Here is a 24342-nt window from a genome sequence, read left to right as displayed (position 1 = left end):
AGGGGACTAATGTCTAAAGTTACATGAAACAGGTCTTGTAAATAGAAAGGGTATAAAAAATTATCAGTGCCTGAACACAACTGGACTTTCTTCCAATTAAACTAGTCATTTCCAGGCAACTGCAAAAGGAAAGATGGTGATGTATTCTTAATCCAAGGTTGAGTGCATTTTCAAACAATGAGATGGGAAGGTGTACCCAAATGAAAAAATTATATGTATTTCAACTGTTGTTTTACACCATAATGAAAACAACAGTATAAATACTGTTGCGAAATGACAACACATGTAACAGTGTAAACCATATACAAGACCGGATGAGTGAAAGAGTTGATTTCCAAAAGTGGCCATTTCACTAAATGGGCCGCAACTCACTGTGTAGTTTCCTTCCTGGGCCAGATAGACCGTGCACAATTCAATATGTTGGAAAGCAAGCAAAATATTGTATCAAATAAAGTCCCCCAAATTGAAATATCATTGATATTTGAGGAAAAATAACATTGACATTTTGTTTTTGCCAAAACGGTGAAAGGAAGTGTTACACGACAGTGCATGAGTATAACTTACACATTTACACTCCAGTACTGAGTACATCATTAAAGGCTTTATTATTATTTTTTTATTCAGGGAGATGTTTGAGCTTTCTTTTTCACATTTTCAATTTGAAAAGGGTATTAATTGTGACAGAGCATTAAGACAAAACATTTTACAGCACTTTTGTAATTTACTACCAAATTGATATCTGGCTTGATCTTGATAAAAGTAATTGTTTGTTTTTAAAACGTAAATCAAACAAACAATTAATACTTGTGTCCGTGATTCAGGAAAAGGTTATAGCTGAAATAAAAACAGCATATTATTACTTTACAAATTAAACTCACCTTGCCAGTCTTTACAAAAAAAACCTTAGCAAGGAGGAATGACTTATTTAAATGAAAGACAATATGGTACAAGAAATTACAAAAATAATAACTTTAAATCCTTTTTACATTATTTTCTCTTCATATAAGGGCTTTGATAAGCTTGCTTCAGTTAACAAATTATCCAATAACTGAATCCAAAATACTCATTCTGGTATGTGGACATTGCAAAGTCTCTGTGTGAATGATATTGTTCACTATGATATGAAAGTGACCTTGCAGCCGTTTTGAAGGGGTTCTCTGTAATGTCCATTGTGACCATTAGAGAAGACCTCCTGTCTCTGTGTGGGTCTGGGGGACTGAGGAGAATCAAGAGTCCCAAACTCCCGCCCTTCTAATCTGGGAAGTTCGCTTTCTGTGTTGAATCCCAGGATCTCAATTATTGAATGAGGCAAATCCTGAAAGGAAAGAAAATAAAGAAATATGTAGATTATATACAACCAAGACATAACCAATATGTAAATCTGGACCTGCATAGTTTATTTCAATTGACTCTTATGGACTTTCAATTGAATGTACAAATTACATCCTTGACCATACCTTACAACTTCTGATCTGCATACAAATAGCCTCTGATTTGTGAAGGATTTCTTCAATGTCCAGTTTCATTGAGAGTTCATTGATGTGCTGGATTAACATACAAAACAATGACATTTAAAAGTAATTCACCTGGAAAACACTACCAACAACCGTACTTGAACATTTTTCAACTGACAAATCAGTCCATCTGCAAATAGCTGCTGTTACCTTGAGTATCTCATTGAAGCCAAAGTTTTCCTCCATGATTTTCCGTTTCTCTGAGTCTAGGATGGCACAACACACCAGCAAATGGAAGTTTTGGCAGGGCAAGCCAGTCCACATGACCTAAGCAGAACCAGGAAGTCTTATTAACAAGACCTATCAGAATACGAAGACAAATCATGAACTCAAAAAGAAAAAGTGATCAAATCATCAACTTGAATCATTCATCAAATCTCATAGGCAAAAGGCTGACATTGATTCCCCCCTAAATGATGAGACACTTACGCGAACAGGTCAATGGTTTATGGAGAGAACAGAACTCACCTCCCACATACGAAGAACATCTGGATAACTGAGCTCCCTCTTGAAGCGGATCAGTAACCACCGGAAACAGAAATACATGTAACCTGAATCCTGCGACTCTGGAGGAACCAAAACACACGAGGAGAATTCAGAGGAAACCAAGGATGAAAGGAACATTGTTGAACTTGAATTTACAGTGCCTTCAGAAAGTATTCACACGCCTTGATTTTTTCACATTTTGTGTTACAGCCTGAATTTAAAATGGAATAAAATGTAGATTTTTTTTGACACAGGCCTAAACAATGTCAAAGTGGAATTATGTTCATCAACATTTTTACAAATTCATTAAAAGTGAAAAGCTGAAATGTTTTGAGTCAATAAGTATTCAACCCCTTTTTTATGGCAAGCCTAAAGTTCAGAAGTAAAAATGTGCTTAACAAGTCACATAAGTTGCATACTCACTGTACAATAATGTTTAACATAATTCTGAATGACTACCTCATCTCTGTACCCCACACAAAATTATCTGTAAGGTCCCTCAGTTGAGCAGTGGATTTCAAACACAGATGAAACCAAAGACCAGGGAGGTTTTCTAATTCCTCGCAAGGAAGGCCACCTATTGGTAGATGGGTACATTTGTAAAAGAAAAGCAGACATAGAATATCCCTTTGAACACCCAGTCACTACAAAGATACAGGTGTCCTTCCTAGCTCAGTTGCCGGTTAGGAAGGAAACATTTACATTTACATTTAAGTCATTTGGCAGACGCTCTTATCCAGAGCGACTTACAAATGATCAACTTAGCTAGCTAAATGTAAACAAAGGCGATTGTCATGGCTGACACAGCTAACCCGATACTAGCAGGCTAACTACCTTTACTTGATGCGTCAGGCTAATAACAGTATAGATGTGCTCGATACGTATGATTATCTTAATCCTCGCCTGCTTGACTTCCGAACTCAACCGCCCGACAGTGCCCGGTTATCCCACCACTCAGAGCGTCTGCCAAATGACTTAAATGTAAATGTAAATTTCACCACGAGGCCAATGGTGACTTTAAAATAGTTACAGAGTTTAATGGCTGTGATAGGAGAAAACTGAGGATGGATCAACAAGAATGTAGTTAACTCCACAATACTAACCTAATTGACAGAGTGAAAAGGAAGCCTGTACAGAATACAAATACTCCAAAACATGCATCCTGTGCAGCACCAAAAATTGACTTTTTGATCCATCAGCCACTGTGGCAGGTAGATTACAAAATCTATCATCCACACAGAATTTTACCAGCCAAAATATTTCTCACTAAAATAAAAAAACAGATCAGCATGCTTTGTATAATGTTTCTAAAACAATACATGTATTACTCGTAAGCAGTAATATATGTTATATTGTTTATTCGATTTTTTTAACCAAAATATCACAGATGACACATTTTCTCCTGCCCCTTTAAGGGTGGGATGTTCCCGTGGTAACATGACTTTAGTCATGTTTGTGCCTGTGAGATTGAGTCGGACTTCTCTTCCATAGCAGTTGAAACTCAAACATTGAAAACAACCGAGCTTGTGAACAAAACAAAATAAATAGCTGAGAAACACAAGGAAAAAGTCTAACTTCAGTAGACTTTAGTTTCAAGTTAATTAGAACCAACTTTTATGCCTGTGTGCAGCACTTCTAACAATGAATCTTTCACTCAGCTCTTCACGTGCGCACGGCCCCCAGCTAGGCAGCACGAGATGGGATAGGCTATATAGGAATTGTAGTTCTTTTGACTTTGTGCAAATATTTTTACAGCTATGAAACCAAAACAGCAGAAATACTTTGAAAACATACACAGCAACATTTATTTGACTATAAAATTTGCTCATACTTGACTATTTCTAGTCACAAATGCGAGTGAAATGCTCACACTGGAGTCCTGACCACCCACCAACATGGCTGGTGAAATAGACATCTTACCCATCAATGCCAAAATCGACCCGCATTTGGCAGGTGATAATTTTAGACCCTGATCCTGTTTGCAACAAAGCAATACTGCAAAAAAATGTGGCAAAGCAATTAATGTTTGGTCCTGAATACAGTGTTATGTTTGGGGTAAATCCAATACAACACATTACTAAGTACCACTCTCCACATTTTCAAGCATAGTGGTGGCTGCATCATGTTATGGGTATGTTTGTAATTGTCAAGTACTGGGGAGTTTTGGATAAAAAGAAAAAGGGAGCTAAGCACAAGCACAATCCTAGAGGAGAACCTGGTTCAGACTGCTATCCATCAGACACTGGGAGATGAATTCAACTTTCAGCAGGACAACCTTTCACAAGGCCAAACCTACATTGAAGTTTCTTAACAAGAAGAGTGTGAATGTTCCTGAGTGGCCGAGTTATATTTTTGACTTAAATCTACTGACTCAGGGGTGTGAATAGTTACGTAAATTAGATTTATATTTAATTAGATATATATCTATATATTTTATTTGCCCCCTTTTTTGTGATTACGATCTTGTCTCATCTCTCCCAACATGCTCGGGAGAGGCGAAGGGCGAGTCATGCATCCTCTGAAACATGACCCGCAAAAGTATGTATCTTATCACCTGCTCGCTTAACCCGGAAGCCAGCCGCACCAATGTGTCCAAGGAAACACCGTTCGTCCTCCTGCTGGTGCCCGGCCCGCCACAAGGAGTCACAAGAGCCAAGTAAAGCCTCCCCAGCCAAACCTTCCACTAACCCGCTGGGCCAATTATGTTCCGCCCTATGGGACTCCCGGACACAGCCTGGGATCGAGCCCAAGGCTGTAGCGATGCCCCAACACTGAGATGCAGTGAATCTATTTTGAATTCAGGCTGTAACAAATTGTGGAAAAAGGGGTATGAATACTTTCTGAAGGCACTGTATACGCAAGACTGCTGTACTGATTGATAATCTGTTCAACATGACATTTCATTTACTTCTCAGGACTTCCTTAATCTTTACAGCTTAGTACGCAAATGATAATGATGGGGGGGGAAAGTATGCTTTTTCGAAGCTGAACATGAAGAGGTGAATGATAGAGGGAAGGCAGGTGGTGTTGCGTACCAAGGTAGTTCCAGAAGGCCAGGTCCAGCAGCCTCAACAGAGTACTGAGCTGGATCAGTTGTGTCTTCATGCCCTGCATCTGCTCCTCAAAGTTCTGGTGCTGCTCACGCGCAAAACACCACAGACAAACGGAGACAGACGCACAAGTTGGGTCATAAAAACAGCACACTCGCACATAAAGTAAACAAGTCAAAACACAAAAACAGCACTAGACAAAACAATGCTACATTTGTTACCATATGATCCATGAAGGAGACAAAACACCAGAAGGCATCCACCTCATTCTCCATCACATAGAGGATCGGGGAGAGGAGGTCACTCATTCCCTGGACATACCCTGGAGACGAGTACAATTCCCATTACATGAATTAAAGGTGAACATTACAAATCCCACTGATATGCAGTTTTCAGCCATGATTGCTGAATTAGCTATGTTACTACGGGTGAACAGCTACAATTTATTAATTATCATCATCAATAAGAAACTTCAATAGAATCTATGCCAATCAGATATAAATGAGGATATCTCCTGTACGACTTGGCAATAATGCTATCACTTACCCAGATCAAAATCATACATGCAATATGTCATCAGGATGTCGTGGAGTAACACCAGGCCTGGGTTGTCTATGCCCTCATAGAACCTGTTGGTTCGGTCTGTTCTGTTCACATCCTTCTCTGAGAAGACAAGCACATTCATAGATGATAAATAAACAACCATTTATAGCCTAGTTCAGAAAGGATACACCATACTAACGGAGGCATTTCAGATGCTTCTTCAAAGGGGAATTCTCAAATCATACTACAGTAAATCCAATGCAGTAAGAGTTAAAACAAACACACGGCAATACATAAATCACCATTATTGTTAAAACAGGATTAACATGTAATCAGGGTTCTAAATGAACTATTTTCATTGGTAGCACATGTGCTCAGATCTTAAAGGATGACCAGAATTTTTTTCTCTCTATCTTTTACTGTAAATGACTGTCCTAGCATTAACTTCATTGGGATAGGGGGCAGCATTTTAACTTTCGGATGAAAAGCGTGCCCAGAGTAAACTGCCTGTTACTCAGTCCCAGATGCTAATATATGCATATTATTAGTACTATTGGATAGAAAACACTCTGAAGTTTCTAAAACTGTTTGAATGATGTCTGAGTATAACAGAACTCATATGGCAGTCAAAGACCTGAGAAAAAAATCCAACCAGGAAGTGGGAAAACTGAGGTTTGTTGTTTTTCAACTCAGCCCCTATTGAAGATAGTGGGACATTGGTCATGTTCCACTTCCTAAGGCTTCCACTAGATGTCAACCATCTTTAGAAACTTGTTTGAGGCTTCTACTGTAAAGGAGGGGCTCATAAGGGTGGTTTGAGTTAGTGGTCTGGCAGAGTGCCACGAGCTCGTGATGCGCGGTTCCATTGTTTTTCTATAGACAAAGGAATTCTCCGATTGGGACATTAGAAGATTTCTGATCAAAAACATCCGAAAGATTGATTCTATACTTCGTTGGTTATGTTTCTACAACCAGTAATATAACTTTTTGGAATTTTCATCCGACCTTTCCGCTGGACTTGCACGCGCATTTGGATTTATTTACCAAACGCCCTAACAAAAGGAGGTATATGGACATAAATGATAAACTTCATCGAACAACTCAAACATTTGTGGAACTGGGATTCCTGGGAGTGCATTCTGATGAAGATCAAAGGTAAGTGAATATTTATAATGCTATTTCTGACTAATGCTGACTACACAATATGGTGGATATCTTTTTGGCTGCTTTGGTCTGAGCGCCGTACTCAGATTATTGCATGATTTGCTTTTTCCTTAAAGTTTTATTGAAATCTGACATAGCGGTTGCATTAAGGAGAGGTTTATCTAAAGTTCCATGTATAATAGTTGTATCTATTATCAATGTTTATTATGTGCATTTCTGTAAATTGATGTGGCTCTCTGCATAATCACCGCATGTTTTGGAACTACTGAACATAACATGCCAATGTAAAATGCGATTTTTGGATATAAATATGCATTTTATCGAACAAAACATACATGTATTGTGTAACATGAAGTCCTATGAGTGTCAACTGATGAAGATCAAAGGTTAGTGACTAATTTTATCTCTATTTGTGCTTTTTGTGACTTTGCTCTTTGGCTGGAAAAATGGCTGAGTTTTTCTGTGACTTGATGGTGATCTAACAATCGTTTCTGGAGCTTTCGCTCTAAAGCCTTTTTGAAATCAGACACTGTGGCTGGATTAATGAGAATTTTATCTTTAAAATGGTGCCTAATACTTGTATGTTTGAGAAATTAGATTTATGAGATTTGTTTGAATTTTGCGCCCTGCAATTTCACTGGCTGTTGGCAAGGGGTTCCGCTATTGTCATCAGTTATCTTGATAATGTAGAATGCATCACTAGAGAGTGGGCAAGACATTAGAATAAAACAACTTTTAAAAATTGTATTCAAAGTGCAACTGCAAACATTTACATACAGTGCATTCGGAAAGTATTCAGACCTCTTCCCTTTTACCACATTTTGTTACGTTACAGTCTTATTCTAAAATCGATACAATTACATTTTTTCATCTCACCAATCTACACAATATCCTATAATGACAAAGCGAAAACAGGTTTAGAAATTTTTGAAAATGTATTAATAAATAAACAGAAATACCTTATTTACATAAGCATTCAGACCGTTTGCTATGAGACTCATAATTGCGCTCAGGTGCATCCCGTTTTCATTGGTCATCCTTGAGATGGTTCTACAAATTGATTGTAATCCACCTGTGGTCAATTCAATTGATTAGACATGATTGGAAAGGCACACACGTCTATATAAGGTCCCACAGTTGACAGTGTATGTCAGAGCAAAAACCAAGCAATGAGGTTCAAGGAATTGTTCTCAGAGCTCTGAGACAGGATTGTGTCAAGGCATTATGCTGTGATGTTTCTCAGCAGCAGGGACTGTGAGAACCGTCAGGATCGAGGGAATGATGAACAGAGCAAAGTACAAAGAGATCCTTTATGAAAACCTGCTCCAGAGCGCTCAGGTCCTCAGACTGGGGTGAAGGTTCACCTTCCAACAGGACAACAACCCTAAGCACACAGCCAAGACAAAGCAGGAGTGGCTTTGGCACAAGTCTCTGAATGTCCTCTGCCCAGCCAGAGCCCAGACTTGAATCCGATCCAACAGCTCTGGAGAGACTTGTAAATAGCTATGTAGCGACGCTCACCATCCAACCAGACAGAGCTTGAGATGATCTGCAGAGAAGAATGGGAGAAAATCCCCAAAACCAGGTGTGCCAAGCTTCTAGTGTCATACCCAAAAAGACTCAAAGCTGTAATTGCTGGCAAAGGTGCTTCAAAAAAGTGCTGAGTAAAGGGTCTGAATACTTGTGTAAATGTGATATTCCGGAATTTGCTAAAATGTCTAAAAACCTGTTTTTGCTTTGTTGTTATGGGGCAGTGTGTAGATTGATGAGGGGGGAAAAAGTTTAATCTATTTTAAAACAATCCTGTAATGTAACAAAATGTGGGGGAGGGTCAAGGTGTCTGAATGCTTTCTGATTGAATTGTAGGTGATTAGTTTTGGACAAACAAATGTAATATACAAAATAGAAAATGTATTGTATTCAAAAATGCAACAGCAAACAAGGGTGATCAACAACCTTCATTGTATTGAAAAGTGCAACTGCAAACTAAACTGTTATCCATTACAGTATTCAGCTAACAGATAGTTTTTTTATTATGTAGGTAATAATGTTTTAACAAGGCAACATGCTGACTATGAACTTATACTTGGATATTTAAAATGTTTAGTCTCCTCTCACAATATCTAGTCAATTTCTTTGCTCTAGAATCTAGCTAATAAAATCAACTTGCTGTTAGGGTTTAGGGTAGGAACTCCGGATAGCTTCTGCAATGGTGCCAATAATGATTGCGCAGGACACTGTTTCCATATGTCAGGTTGATTTGTAATCCATTATTTTTCTGGGTACGAAGCATGAGTCTGGATTTGGTAAAAACATGCTCGTAGACGTAGTGATGTTGCTCCTGCCATGATGCCCTTATCCCGGCATTTGATGTGCTTTTGGCTTGTTTTTTTCAGCAACAACTCGTTTTAGGCTGGTGGATCCAGGAGCAAAAGTCTTCCCAGCTGCTATTACTCCACACTTTCGACAGTACTCAGAACATTTTGCTGCTCGTTCTCCATAAAATCACTTGAAATCGTGAAGACCCCCTCAAACATGAACAAAAAATATAAATGCAACCTGTAACCTGAGTCAAGCCGAGATCCATCTCAGCATATTTTTTTTACTTAACTATACAAAATATAAGCCTACGCAACATTAACTAATTAAAAACCATTTTGTAGCAATGAGGTTTTTGCAGTAGGCTACAGGCCCAAAACATCATCACTGCATATTGGCGTTGCTTATATTGCCGTGCCAATGTAGCTCCTCAGATCATTTTGAAATTATATTTAACATTTAGGTTTCTGATCACACTGGTAACAGATAGTTTGCTGTATTACTTGAGGCACAGCTAAGTGAACATAATAGAAAGTGAGATATTATGAAAAAAAGACAAGCCGCTAATAATAGCCGCTAATAATAACTCAAACTTATCGGAACACTTTGCTATATTCATTCATTGCAGCTGCAGTGCTGGTTGCTAATATGGCTTATGAAGGTGTTGAACAAAGTGTTGACAGTTGTGAATTACCACTTAAACATGAACTTGCACTTAAAAACGGAAGCTTTTTGCTGTAGTCGTTGAGTCGAGTTATGGTTTTAAAAGTTTCACAATCTCACAGTATCAACTTTGCTGTGTGTCCGATGCTTCTTCTTACAGCCTATAGCTCAAGGAAACAGTTCTCCCTTCAGAAACATGAAATTGTTCAAAATGGGAGGGGGGGGGGGGAGAGGAAAAAAAAGCCTTCCCAGCGCTAGTTCTGCTGAAATACGTGTATATCCCACCAACAGCGAAAACATGTATAGGAACAAGGCTTTATCGTTGTGTTGGGAAAAAAATGCCTTTTTTACATACATTTTTTTAGTCAAAAGTTTGGACACTTACTCATTCAATGTTTTTTCTTTATTTTCACAATCTACATCGAATTGCTGCAAAGAAACCACTACTAAAGGACATCAATAATAAGAAGAGACTTGCTTGGGCCAAGAAACACGAGAAGTTGATATTAGACCAGAGGAAATCTGTCCTTTGGTTTGAAGAATCCAAATTTGAGATATTTGGTTCCAACCGGTGTCTTTGTGAGACGCAGATTGGGTGAACGGATGATCTCCGCATGCCTGGTTCCCACCGTGAAGCGAGGTGGTGGTGTGATGGTGCTTAGCTAATGACACTGATTTATTTCAAATTCAAGGCACATTTAACCAGCATGGCTACCACAGCATTCCGCAGCAATATGCCATACCATCTGGTTCTCTGCTTAGTGGGAGTATCATTTCTATTTCAACAGGACAATGACCCAACACACCTCCAGGCTGAGTAAGGGCTATTTGACCAAGAAGGAGTGCAAATATCAGATCTGGCCTCCACAATCATCCGACCCAAACCCAATTGAGATGGTTTGGACAGCAGAGTGAAGGAAAAGCAGCCAACAGGTGCTCAGCAAAAGTGGAAACTCCTTCAAGACGGTTGGAAAATCATTCCAGGTGAAGCTGGTTGAGAGAATGCCAAAGAGTGTGCAAAGCTGTTAAGGCAAAGGTTGACTACTTTGAAGAATATATCTTGAATTGTTTAAACACTTTTTTTGGTTACTACATGATTCCATATGTGTTATTTCAGTGTTGATGTCTACAGTATTATTCTACAATGTAGAAAATATTTAAAAAATCAATAAAAACCCCGAATGAGTTGGTGTATCGAAACCTTTGACTGGTACTGTAAATGTTTGGTGATGGACAAGATTGACCAGTGGATTGGTTGGTGACCACTTACATAAAGCGTTGGTCCAATGTTTCATGAGCTGAAATAAATATACCTAAAAACGCTCTCCCCAATTTTGTGCACAAATTTGTTTACATCACTGTTATTGAGCATTTCTCTTTTTCTAAGACAATCAATCCACCTGACAAGTGTGGCATATGAAAAAGCATGATCATTACACAAGTTCACCTTGTGCTGGGGACAATAAAAGGCCACTAAAATGCGCAGTTGTGTTAAAACACAATGCCACAGATGCACACTCCCTCAACTTGTGACAATTGGCATGCTGACTTCAGGAAAGTCCACCACAGCACAAATTTTATGTTAATTCTCTACCATAAGTCGCTTCGTGTTATTTAATAGAATTTTGCAGTAAGTCCAACCCGGGATCAACTGCAGACCATGTGCAACCACACCAGCCACAGGACCTCCACATCCGGCTTCTTCACCTGCGGGATCGTCTGAGACCAGTCACCCAGACAGCTGATGAAACAAACACACTTTTTTGCACAACCGAAAAGTTATGCACAAACTGTCAGAAATCATCTGTGTGCTCATCGTCCTCACGAGGGTCTTGACCAGACTGCAGTTTGGTGTCACAGCTGACTTCAATGGGCAAATGCTCATCTTTGATTGCCACATGCACACTCTTCACGGATAGCCACTTGTGCTCGTGCGGGCGAGCGGTTTGCTGATGTCGAACAGAGTGCCCCAAGGAGGCGGTGGGGTTTTGGTATGGGCAGGCATAAGCTACGGACAATGAACACAATTGCATTTTATCAATGGCAATTTGAATGCACAGAGATACCGTGGCGAGATCCTGAGGCCCATTATTGTACCATTAATCTGCCGACATCACCTCGTGTTTCTGCATGATAACGCAGAGCCCCGTGTCACAAGGATCTGTACACAATTCCTGGATGCTGAAAATGTCCCAGTTCTTCCATTGCCTGCATACTCATATATATCCAGCATTTTTGCACAGCCATTGAAGAGTGCGACAACATTCCACAGGCCACAATCAATATCCTGATCAACTCCATGCTCAGGAGATTTGTCGCACGGCATGAGGCAAATGGTGGTCACACTAGATAGTAACTGGTTTTCTGATCCACGCCCCTACTTTTTATTTAGTTAAGTTATGTGACCAACAGATTCATATCTGGATTCCCAGTCATGTGAATTCCATAGATTAGGGCCTAATGAATTTATTTAAATTGACTGATTTCCTTACATGAACTGTAACAACTTGAAATGGTTGCATTTAGATTTTTGTTCAGTGTAGATCTTTTTCAGAGGTCGATCGGTAACAGCATCTCCTATAGCATCATCTTTTTCCGGTTGGTAATTTTCATCATTTGTTTTTTTTGTTAGAGAAAGCTTAAAATTCCACTGCGTTTCATTGTTGCAAAGCTTGCTAGCCAATGCCATTATTTAGCTGACAAAAGGGGGCGGCACAGTTCAAGAGGGAAAGTTTGTGTAAAAAAGGATTGGTTGTGCCTGGTTTGTGATTGGTTTAATTAGCTACGTTTTAAGAATTTGTAGCATTATGATTAGTCATGATTTGTAAACAATGTATCAGCCTGTCTTGTTTGAGCGGTGAAGAGAATTGTGGCGAAATATTGTTATGAATTGAGTTTTTTTTTTAATAATTATTTTGTGGCACGGTGCTACCAAAATAAAAGTACTGGTCACACAACAAAAAATGTTTAGTCAAGTGCAACCAATTTGGTAATGTATGTACTGTTGTCTCCAGCTGGAACAGCCTGATAAGACAGCAGGGTGAATGGGATCGACATTTACCTATCAGGCTCCTGAAGTCTCTCAACCTGGAGTTCCTCCTCTCCTGCTCCTCACTCACAGACTTCCACTGGAGCTTCATCCTGAAGTACTCATCCCTTATTCACCAGGGAGAAAACAAAAAGGAAACACCTTGCCTCATATTTTCACTCACATAGCCCATACTGGTTAACAAAGGAAAATGTCAACAAAGGCTGATCATCACTGTAAGACCACATTGGCCACTTTGATTAGTGGTGATAATACATTTGTTATAATAAAACAACAGCTGTTTCAAATATGTCTGTCTGTCTTGGTAAAGCACACATACGTTTTCCTCCTCTGTAGACCTTTCCTCTCCTCGTAGGTGCTGTCCCAGGAGTAATACCCCAGCAGAAACTTCCAGGCCTCTTTCCTCACCGCATGGCACAAGCCCTGCAAGATCGAGACATAATTTAGAAGAATTACTTTTTACATTTTTTACCCAGAATTGATAGTTACCACAAACGAATATACAGAGGGCCAGTTTCCAAGACACAGATGATATGAAGCCTAGTCCAGGACTAAAAAGCATGTCAGCTCAATAGATATTGAAAGGTCATTTTAGTCCAGAACTAGGCTTAATCTCTGTCGGGGAAACCAGCCCAGAGTTTCACTGGAGGTGCTTTAAATCTCCCCATAAATTCAACATACCCCTTTGAATATTATTTTCTTGAGGTGAGGGACATTTTTCATCCTTCCTCCTTTCTCCTGGTGCTCAGCCCAGTCCTCTGCAGACAGTGGCTGCCTCCTCGTCACCTCTGGCCTTGCTCCCAGGTCGATCTGAGACAAACAAATAGCTAAACAATAAGATCATGCACTCTTCTGCACTGTAAGGATGTTCAAAGAAACTCCAGCTGAAGACAGACAGAACCGATACAACTGCCAAAGAATCCATTCATAGGCACTGGACCAGGGTTGGCCAAGCCTCCTCCTGAAGAGTTACTGGGTGTCCAGACTTGATTTAACTCTGCTCTAACTAGGCTGGACAATAGAACGAGTCAAAATTCACCCAAGGCTGAAAAAAATAACATTGGCTGGAGTGACAAACATAGGCTAGAACACTAGCGCAATGCCATAGCAAATTAATTGAAAGTAACTGTCGCCGAGACCCTTCTGACTGGAGTGACAAACATTTGAACCTTTTTATTTTACCACTACAATCTGTTTTTAGGACAAAACTGAAAAATAACAACTCATGTAGGAAGTAAACATCCACTCATCGATAGTGTCAAGTGTGCTTATGTATTTTTCCACATTTTGTTACGCTACCGCCTTATTCCAAAATTGATGATTGAACAAAACTATCTACACACAAAACCCCACAATGACAAAGAAAAAACAGGTTTAGACATTTTTGGTAATTTAATTAGAACTTAATTTAATTAAGCTAAAAATAAAAACATGTAGTCAAATTTAATCACATTTACATAAGTATTCAGACCCTATACTCAGTACTTTGATGAAGCACCTTTGGCAGCGATTACAGCATCGAGTCTCCTTGGGTATAACGCTACAACCTTGGCACATCTGGTTTTGGGGAGTTTATCCCATTCTTATCTGCAGATCCTCTCAATCTCTGTCAGGTTGGATGGGGAGCATTGCTGCACAGTTATTTTCAGGTCTCTCCAGAGATGTTCGATCGAGTTCAAGTCCGGGCCACTCAAGGACATTCAGAGACTTGTGCCAAAGCCACTCCTGCTGTGTGCTTAGGGTTGTTGTCCTGTTAGAAGGTAAACCTTCACCGCAGTCTGGGGTCCTGAGCAGGTTTTCATTAAGGATCTCTGTACTTTGCTCCGTTCAGCTTTCCCTCAATCCTGACAAGTCTCCCAGTCCCTGTCGCTGAAAAATATCCTCACAGCATGATGCTGGCACCACCATGCTTCACCGTAGGCGAGTTGGTGACACCGTGCTAAATAGAACTAATAGGAGCTGGCAGGGTGAAAAATGCCTTAAAATAAAGGACAGTTTATTCACGACAACTTAAAAACTACAGCAAGCAGCTGGGACATATGGCAATATTATAAAACTGGGCTTCATGGCAGATGCAATGAACTAGTTATCAGAAAAAGGGCATTTTGTCCCAGCCTGCTCTAACACACCTCACAACAACAGCCCTACTGTACTACATCTGGAACAAAGCCTGCACACTCAGTAGCTGTCCATGTTGGACGATTGGCCTGTTTCTTCCCTTTCAGACCCCCACAGCATCTTGGCGTGCCAGGGCTCATGGCCAGAGGTGCTGTTATGTCACACTCTCCATCTACTCACCCTGGTGATGACCTCGAAGCCCGGCTCCTCCTGCTGGTTGATCTCCAGGCCAGGGATGACCTCTCCCAGTCCCAGGATGTCCAGGTCAGCCATCTCCTCCGGGGGGCGCTGCTGCTGCTCCAGCTCTGGGCCACGGAACGCATCGAAGATGTAGTTGGTGACCTTGGAGAAGCCCCCCAGGGTCGTCACGTACGGATCATTCTTGAGCTTCTGTAAGGGAAAACATGTCTTATGACAGCAAAAATAAGCTTTTTTTTCTCCTTTGTAGATGTGCTTGTTTCACTTCATGGTAAGCACTGCAGTCTTTCTGGTTAACCAGGCTAGGTAAGTGCCGTATGTTTGACTCCGACAACTATTTGCATGACAATAGTAGCCTCTTACAGTAACAAGGCCGTAGTTGTTGTCATCCAGAAGGTTCTCGAAGGACTGAGACAGAGCTCTGTTGGGAGGGCTGACCAGCAGGCAGGTTTCATCATCCGGGGCCCTGAAAACATACAAGGAAATAATGTATATCCATTCGACATCAAGCTAAAGTTAGAGATCCGGAACCTACGAGTGAGCATGCATTTTAGACAAAGGTGTTCATATGAAGGCTGTATGAGGGGAAGAGACGCAACAAGACAATGCATGATCCTCAGAAACATTAAAGTGTGCTCTATCCTTCATGCAAAGCAGGTAAAGCACCCTGATACCTTCAATATCCAAACTCATTCATATTTTTAAAAAGGTTAACAGTTAATCACAAAAATACAATATTTATTGGAAGACATGGTACAGGGCGAGATATCATTCATTGCCAATTCTCTGTTCTAACCAGATGCCTGGCTGAAAATGGCCGGCCAGCACTTAAAGGTGGGTGTGTACTATGCAGAAATCGCTCTGCCATTTCCTGGTTGCAAAAATTTGAATAATTTGCCTGATTTCAGTTTGTGACAAAACAATGTATAGTGTAGATAATCATTTTACCATCTAAATCTCTGTTTAATATATTTTCCATAAGCAAAAATATTGTATTTTCAGCTGGTGTACAAAATTGAAAGTAAAAGACACAAAAACAGAACTTAAGAATGGAAAGCATAGAAATAGCATATACAGAGCAGATCTACCAACTTGCTTTCAGTCAGGACAGATATATAACTATCATTTCCGTGTGAATTTTATTGGGTTGCCTAAAAAGTTACATATTGCAGCTTTAATTGAAAATAGTCATTTTGAAAGGCCTTGATAAGAATTTCAACAGCTATATGCGCTGACAGAAAGAGGAGCACAGTGCCTCTATAGGGGGAATTATATGTGATATTTGGCTCAAACAGAAAGCCCGGCTCTATCATGGAGGAGAAACTGCCCACTAACCAGTCAAACAGAAGAGGGGACAGGGAGAGGAAAACCAAGCGTTTGCTATAAAATCAAATTTTATTTGTCACATGCACCGAATACAGTAGATGTACGTAGGTTACTTAAAAGCCCTTAACCAACAAAGCAGTTAAGAATATACCGATATATAAAAAAATACAATCAAAATAAAAGTAACAAATAATTAAAAAGCAGCAGTAAAATAACAATAGCGAGGCTATATACAGGGGGCACCGGTACAGAGTCAATGTGTGGTGGCACTGGTTAGTAGACTTTATGCAAATCACTAGCATATTAGATAAGAAACCCCATGAAAAAGCCAAGTGTTTCAGGTGGTGAAAACCCCCTCTATTGAGCCAAAACATAGAATTCCTTAACTACCCATCTTCTATCTACCAATTAATTCCAGAGTGGTATACAACAAAGCATACTAGATCTACTCAAGGCTTTTATAAATCTAGTCAGCTTCAGTTAGCTTCACATTCCAGGTCAGACGTTATCCGTACTATAACAGTGGATATTGCTCAGACAGTATCCGCCTGCTGCTAACTCTAGCAGGCTTGTAACGGTGGGTGCATGTCACACATGGCTAGTCAAACACCAAATTCTTCTGTGAGACCATGCTGAAACATCAAAACAAATTTTATTTGTCACATGCAGTGAATACAACTTACTTACTGTGAAATGCTTACTTACAAGCCCTTAACCAACAATGCAGTTCAAGAAATAGAGTTAAGAAACAAATATTTACTAAATAAAATAACAAGGCTATATACAGGGGAGGGGGTAAGAGTACCGAGTCAATCAGCGGGGGTAAAGGTTAGCAGAGGTCATTTGTCGATGTAGGTAGGGGCTAAAGATAAACAGTGGGTAGCAGCAGTGTAAAAACAAAGTCAGTGTAAATAGTCCGGGGGCGCCATTTGATTAACTGTTCAGCAGTCTTATGGCTTGGAGTAGAAGCTTTTAAGGAGCCTTTTGGACTTGGCACTCCAGTACTGCTTGCTGTGCGGTAGCAGAGAGAAGAGTCTATGACTGGAGTACTTGACAATTTTTTGGGCCTTCCTCTGACACCACCTGGGATAGAGTTCCAGGATGGAAGGAAGCTTAGCTCCAGTGATGCCCTCTTCACAACTGTCTTGGTGTGTTTGGACCATGATAGTTTGTTGGGGATGTGGACACCAAGGAACTTGAAACTCTCGACCCGCTCTGTCAATGTTAAGGGGGGCCTGTTTGACCCCCCTTTTCCTGTAGTCCACGATCAGCTCCTTTGAATTGCTCATATTGAGGGAGGTTGTTGTCCTGGCACCACAATGCCAGGTCCTGACCTCCTCCCTATAAGCTGTCTCATCGTTGTCAGTGATCAGGCCTACCATTTGTATCATCAGCAAACTTGATGGTGTTGGAGTCGTGCTTGGCCACGCAGTCGTGGGTGAAAAGCTAATAAAGGAGGGGACTAAGCACACACCCCTGAGGGGCCCCAGTGTTGAGGATCAGCGTAACAGATTTTTTGTTGCATACCCTTTACCACTTGGGGACAGCCTGTCAGGAAGTCTAGGATCCAGTTGCAGAAGGAGGTGTTCAGTCCCAGGGTCCTTATCTTAGTGATGAGCTTTGTGGGCTCTATGGTGTGGAACACTGAGCTGTTGTCAATGAACAGGAATCTCACATAGGTGTTCCTTTTGTCCAGCTGGGAAAGGGCAGTGTGGAGTGGGTAAGTCAGTGCCACATTTCCATTTGTGACAAAATCAAAATGAGAGAAACTTATCTTGCAAAATTCAGCAGGCTATGGTGGGCTATGGCAGGCTATGGTGGGAAATAGGCTTTTAGAAGTGCAGTCTTTATAACTTATCTTTAATGCCATCTTTGGAGTACTTATCAATGCACAATCACCTTTACGCCCCACTCCTATCGCCCCTTCTATCTGTGGAACAGCTTGTTGCATTGTGGCCATAGACATAATCCATAGAAGGTTTTTGGAACCTCTAAATCTGCCAATTTGATTGTTAAACTCATGGATACAATAGCCATCGCTGCCAGTCTTGACTTGAGTGGGAACTGCCATCTATGGATTATATATTGATGGTTGGTTGCGGCTGTCAGTTTTGTTGCAAATTACAAAATTACACAAACATTCACTAATAAATTATTTAAATCAGTCGTCTTTCTCAAATGAAGGGGATGATAACACCCTCCCTCTCACAAAGATTGTATCTGAATTCATTGGTCCTCATCTCCTGGCTCAGAGACTTCATTCAGGACAGATGGAGTTAGCCTGCCCCGGAGCAGGTTAGTTCAGAAGAATTTGTTGCCATAGAAATTTACCTACCTAAAAAAGGTGAGCCACTTGAACTCAGAGTTGACCAAAGTTGCCTCGCTCGCTCCTCAAACACGGTACGTAGTATACCCCTCTGGTCTAATGGTGGGTATAGCTACAACAGGTAATTTTGGCATTTATCCTACACAAATAGGATTGTATAGCTACTGGGTAACTGCATGTCTGTAAACAAACATATACCAGGGCTTGACATTAGATCAAATTGTCACAAGACCAGAGAGTGAAGGACAGTGCATTTTGCAACCACACATCAACCACCTTGAATCTGAGAGGTGGTGGTCAGCATTTTGAAACTATATAACCAAACTTAATAGTTTAAGACATGGACATTTTATGAAGCATGTCTTACTTTGTTTTAAAGAAGCTTAACCTAGCCAAAATACCACCATAGAAATGTTGAGGGAATTTTAAACACTTCATATTCCATTGAAACCAGCATTTGTCTTATGTTCTATTGGTTTTCAAATCAACATTTTATTGTCCAGTAGCCAAAGGCACAATCGTGGTCATATCAGTAAGCCATGCTAGTTCATGCATCTTTATATTTCCCATAACTAATATTTTAATCTCGGGCACCAATCTCGCATGCGGTGTGCTTTTGAGAATGGTGTTATGCCGTTAAATGCATTATGGAACATCGCGTGTAGCCTAAAGCCATGTGCGCATTGCTAAACTAAAAATATGAAGAAATAAAATCTTTAACATCTTAAGCTAAAAAGTCAAATCTGTTGCATCAGCCTCATTGCCTTTTAAAAATGTTTTGATGTGCAGTGATTTAATGAATTTTGGATCTGTCGTCCCAGACCTGTCTTATGCATCTTTTTTATTTATTTTTATTGTCCCAGAGAGGACAGGAGGCCTTTAATTTTGAGCCCTGGAGGGAAATATTTTATACAGACAAAGTTTTTGGTTGTAATTGTAACGTTTCAATAGATTGTACAGGTTACTAAGGGTGGCCCACCTTCCGCTACAAAAGCCTTAAAAGGAGCTGTGTCTTATTTTGAGAATGGCTTCTTTGCCTATTCAAGCCAAAGGGAAGAGTGCAGCCTACATTTGTGTCTGATTCTCTATGATAAAAAAAGATAGTAATGCATTTTATTTTGTCAGGTGGTTTCTTGCATCATACAGTGATGTAAAAATGGTGTTAAGACCTTTTTATTTTTGGACAAGTGATTTGAGCTTTCGGACAAGTAAACCGTTTTTTTAACTGTACTACTTGTCCGAAAGAATGTCAAGCTGTATACAGACTCAGTGTTTTTAATTTTGAGTCATTGTCCACTGTTGCACCATTCACTGGCCTTTGGAAGAACATACAGTAGTAATCATCAAAATAATCATCCTGTGATTCAAATGGGCTCAGAGGATCCCTCTGCTGGTGATTCACCACACTGTGCTCACTACAGTCACATTACCAGGCCTACATGACATCGTCAGAGGTCGTTTGGCGTCCACGATTGCACTTAGAAACAAAATGTAATCATGCAATAACCATGGTATCGAATGGAATCAGAAAATATTAATGCCTGATCCTGGTTCCTCTAAGTTTTTTACTAGCCACTTTTCCTGAAAACTTCTGCTGGCTCTTTGGTTTCTACTGTAAAGCACTTGACCACTGCAGATGTAAAAAGGGCTTCATAAATCAATTGGATTGATTAATCGTCAAATAACAACTTTTTCCCCAGAACCAGTTGGACAAGTTTAGCAGACCAGAATGCTGAAGCACTCACTCAGTGATCAACGCATATCTCCTCAAGCAGTCCAGGAAGTCTTCACTACCCCCTTGGTGGAAGTGGAGAACTGGCAGGGAGGTGGGGGGCTCCTTCAGTCTGAACATCAGGCGGGACGAGCCCTCCTCCTTCACTGTGATAGACCTCAGGTCCCACACACTGAAGGTGAAGGCCCACTTGCTTTTCTCATGCGTGTGGTTCAATGCACCTGGAAGAAAGCAAAGAAATTAATCCAATTTCATTCTGACCTTTACATACAATTCAAACTACAGTGGGGCAAAAAAGTATTTTGTCAGCCACCAATTGTGCAAGTTTTCCTACTTAAAAAGATGAGGCCTGTAATTGTCATCATAGGTACACTTCAACTATGACAGACAAAATGAAAAAAAAATATCCATAAAATCACATTGTAGGATTTTTATATTATGGTGGAAAATAAGTATTTGGTCAATAACAAAAGTTTCTCAATACTTTTTTATATAGCCTTTGTTGGCAATGACAGAGGTCAAACGTTTTCTCTAAGTCTTCACACACAGTTGCTGGTATTTTGGCCCATTCCTCCATGCAGATCTCCCCTAGAGCAGTGATGTTTTGGGGCTGTTGCTGGGCAACACGGACTTTCAACTCCCTCCAAAGATTTTCTATGGGATTGAGATCTGGAGACTGGCTAGGCCACTCCAGGACCTTGAAATGCTTCTTACGAAGCCACTCCGTTGCCCGGGCGGTGTGTTTGGGATCATTGTCATGCTGAAAGACCCAGCCACGTTTCATCTTCAATGCCCTTGCTGATGGAAGGAGGTTTTCACTCAAAATCTCACGATACATGGCCCCATTCATTCTTTCCTTTACACGGATCAGTCGTCCTGGTCCCTTTGCAGAAAAACAGCCCCAAAGCATGATGTTTCCACCCCCATGCTTCACAGTAGGTATGATGTTCTTTGGATGCATCTCAGTATTCTTTGTCCTCCAAACACGACGAGTTGAGTTTTTACCAAAATGTTATATTTTGGTTTCATAGTGGAGATTTACAAAAGGAAAGCCCAAACCTTGGCAAGAGATTCTCATTTCAAACCCACTTCACACAATTTAGTAAACTTCTGCTGTAAGTGAACTTGTGTGTTAAGGGAACCCATCTGAACAAAGCTCATGTTGGGGGCATTCTTTTGGTATCACCTGGCATCGGGTGAGTTACAACAAATGCACTTAATTATCTACCCACCCTCTCCGTTGGAGCAGGGTTTCCTCTTAGGAAAGGAGACTGCGTTGATCATGTCCCAATCAGTCTCGTAGCTCTGCTGCTGCTCTACCACCGCCTGCTGAGGAGTCGACCTCTCCTCCCCGGGACACTGGGCCCACTCCATCACCGAGCTGGAATCCTGGGAGAATGGAATGGATTCACCTCGTAAATAACATGATGAAATCAGGTCTTTACCCATCATCATCATCATCATTCAAATTTTAAAAGCTTAAAACAGATGTGTGAATGGTGTTGCTAAATATTGGAATTCTTGAATTAGCTGAATCATATAGAATGTTTATGGAATGTTGGTTCACGGAAGAGTTATTGGAAGGCGGCTGTTTGAAGAGACTATCCCGATCTGCCACGGTTAACAATTGACAAATACACACAAATCTTCAGTAAAGTTCTGTCTGATAATATCCTTAGTTAAATGCATTACTGTTTTTCTTTGCAATTTACATAGCGATATTACTGAACAATTGGTTGGCATTTTAGTGAATATAAACATTATAAAAGAAATGTCAAACCTTGCCAGCGCACAACATGTTGGATGGATCAACAGTGTCCTCCAAAGGTTTGTATTCCACGATAGTTTCACCATCCTGGTAATCATTAAAAACACAATAAGCATACAGACATGGTCCTGGAATTCAATAACTGAAATGCAGTCAACAACAACTCATGAACTGATATCAACCTTATCAATGAGCCGTAGGAACCCAGAAACAAGGAGATCTGGCTCTTCGCCATCTTCGTTCGAGTGTATGAAAACACCTTCATGTTCAAATAACACCTGAAGAAAAACACAATACAGCAGGAAAATCAGCTATGGTACCAATGGGTGAATTTATTTTACATTCCACCTGATAATCTCTCTCAATACACTAGCCAACAACAGTATTTAGCTGTATAGTAACGTTAAATCCATGAGTACTGGCCACAAAAAAAGAGAGACCACCAGACAGCTAGCTTGGGAATCCAGAGAATTTAACTAAATGGTCAGCTAGCGGGTGAGCAAGTAAGGTAGCAACTAGACCTGCAACGAGCTAACGTTAGATGCTAACTGAGCAGTCATTTGGCCGATATATGGTTGTTTTTTCAAACTGCCAGAGGAAACTGATAGTATCAGGTAGTTATTTACAACACACACACAGGTTCATGAAACTCAACTACCGAGATGTACTTATATGCGTTCGTGGCATTGTTGTGAGCTGGAAGATAGTTAGCTGGCTCCCTAGCTAGTTTAGCAAGGAAAAACAGCTGATGGACACCACCACAAAGTGGATCAGCTCAAGCGTTTGTATCAATAGAATCTCCTTCCCCACGGTTATATTCACATTTAGTGATAGATGCATCTAATTACAAAAAAAACGGAGAATAAAGGCGCAAAGACGATATTCCAAAAGTTGTGCATTTTCAGTACCTTGGGAGGAGTATCAGCCGCCATATCGCCTGCTTGCACTCAAGACGACGTTGCACAGTGCAGCTCACGTGCCTGACAGCTTCAACAACAGTGACAAGTCATCTTCCGCATTTCCGGGCAGCGCATGCGCAGTTAGCTCAGGCGTTACCACGCAGATGTGTAGCTGCTGATGGTTAATTGCAGCAACTGTGGTCCTGTGAAATTGGCGTTTTTTCACAAGCAGTCTTTTAATGTGCTGGGCTTTGTGGTACAAACACAACTTTTTCACCTCATAAATGTTTTATATGGAATAATGGGGCGATACCAAAACATTGTCCTAGTCAGCCAAGTAGTTTAGTGGGAATATGTTAACACAGAGAGCATTAATTGAAAGAAACAGCGATACCTAGTGGGATAAAATCTTTACTACAGAATAAAGAATTTCTGGAAAATCTCCTACTGTAAGCGATATCCCGGTGAATGGCATAGGTTTACTAGATAAGAAATTCAATAATCGGTTATTAAGGGATATTTTCTACGGGAATTATATTCCTTCTGCTATATTTTGTTGGCCTTCATCGTTTGATGGTAACATGCTTGGCTCACTCAACATAAATTTATGGTGACCATAAATGTAAGATTATCCATAGAGTCTACCTGTGTAATAGCTTGATTTCTAAATACTGTATATACTCGATGTTGCCAGTGAATGCGGTTTTTGTGAACTACAAACTGAATCTGAACACTTATTTTGCAATTGTTTACATAACGAAGTGTTCTGGACTGATGTGAAATGATATTTTGGTAGCAAAAGGAATACAAGTTTGACATATTATTTCACTACACTGATTCCACAATTGAACGTCATTATGTCATAAATCTCTTTATTTAGTAGGAAAACTGTTCATTCACGAATAAAAATGTATGAAGAAAAGGCCCTTAAAAAAAACCCACTGATTTGGACAATTATTTAGAATCATTAAAACGTATGCAAAACAAAATGTCTAAAAAATTCTATTCGCTACATTTCTGTATTTAATTTGATATAATGTGGATTTGTTTTTATTTATTTTTCCTCTTTGTTATTTCTTTTTGGAATCCCTTTGGTTGTTCTGTCTTTTTTTGTTTTGCGTATTATGTGGCGGGAACAGGACCCGGAAGTAGGACAGACGGAGGTTGAGGTGGTGGAAGCAGAAGTG

At 40.2% G+C, this 24342-nt stretch overlaps 1 protein-coding gene across 1 annotated transcript; it reads right to left on the bottom strand.

Annotated features, from left to right (window-relative positions):
* Window positions 1-593: 593 nt before the first annotated feature.
* Window positions 594-23249, bottom strand: LOC135524132 (TBC1 domain family member 15-like). The gene is made up of 17 exons (XM_064951345.1): window positions 23165-23249; window positions 22439-22534; window positions 22269-22343; window positions 21721-21877; window positions 20502-20709; window positions 15468-15570; window positions 15087-15296; window positions 13470-13598; window positions 13108-13211; window positions 12801-12895; window positions 5597-5713; window positions 5272-5372; window positions 5036-5135; window positions 1983-2080; window positions 1665-1781; window positions 1458-1544; window positions 594-1315 (listed from the first exon to the last, which is right to left on the bottom strand). The coding sequence occupies exons 1-17, from the start codon at window positions 23186-23188 to the stop codon at window positions 1115-1117; spliced, it is 2022 nt and encodes a 673-aa protein (XP_064807417.1). The 5' UTR covers window positions 23189-23249; the 3' UTR covers window positions 594-1114.
* Between the last annotated feature and the right edge of the window lie 1093 nt (window positions 23250-24342).

Source organism: Oncorhynchus masou, chromosome 31 (assembly GCF_036934945.1).
Source record: "Oncorhynchus masou masou isolate Uvic2021 chromosome 31, UVic_Omas_1.1, whole genome shotgun sequence".
Lineage (NCBI taxonomy): Eukaryota > Metazoa > Chordata > Actinopteri > Salmoniformes > Salmonidae > Oncorhynchus > Oncorhynchus masou.
Note: the sequence above shows the minus strand (reverse complement) of the source record. Positions and strands in the feature narration are given on the sequence as shown.

Excerpts from the sequence above, each read along its gene's own strand:
- LOC135524132 (XM_064951345.1), bottom strand. The coding sequence starts at position 23,188 with ATGGCGGCTGATACTCCTCCCAAG. Across the intron at positions 5,714-12,800 it reads AGACTTCAGGAGCCTGATAG|AGAAGGATGTGAACAGAACA; the intron begins GTAAATGTCGAT and ends TTGTCTTCTCAG. Across the intron at positions 1,545-1,664 it reads GCTTCAATGAGATACTCAAG|CACATCAATGAACTCTCAAT; the intron begins GTAACAGCAGCT and ends ATGTTAATCCAG.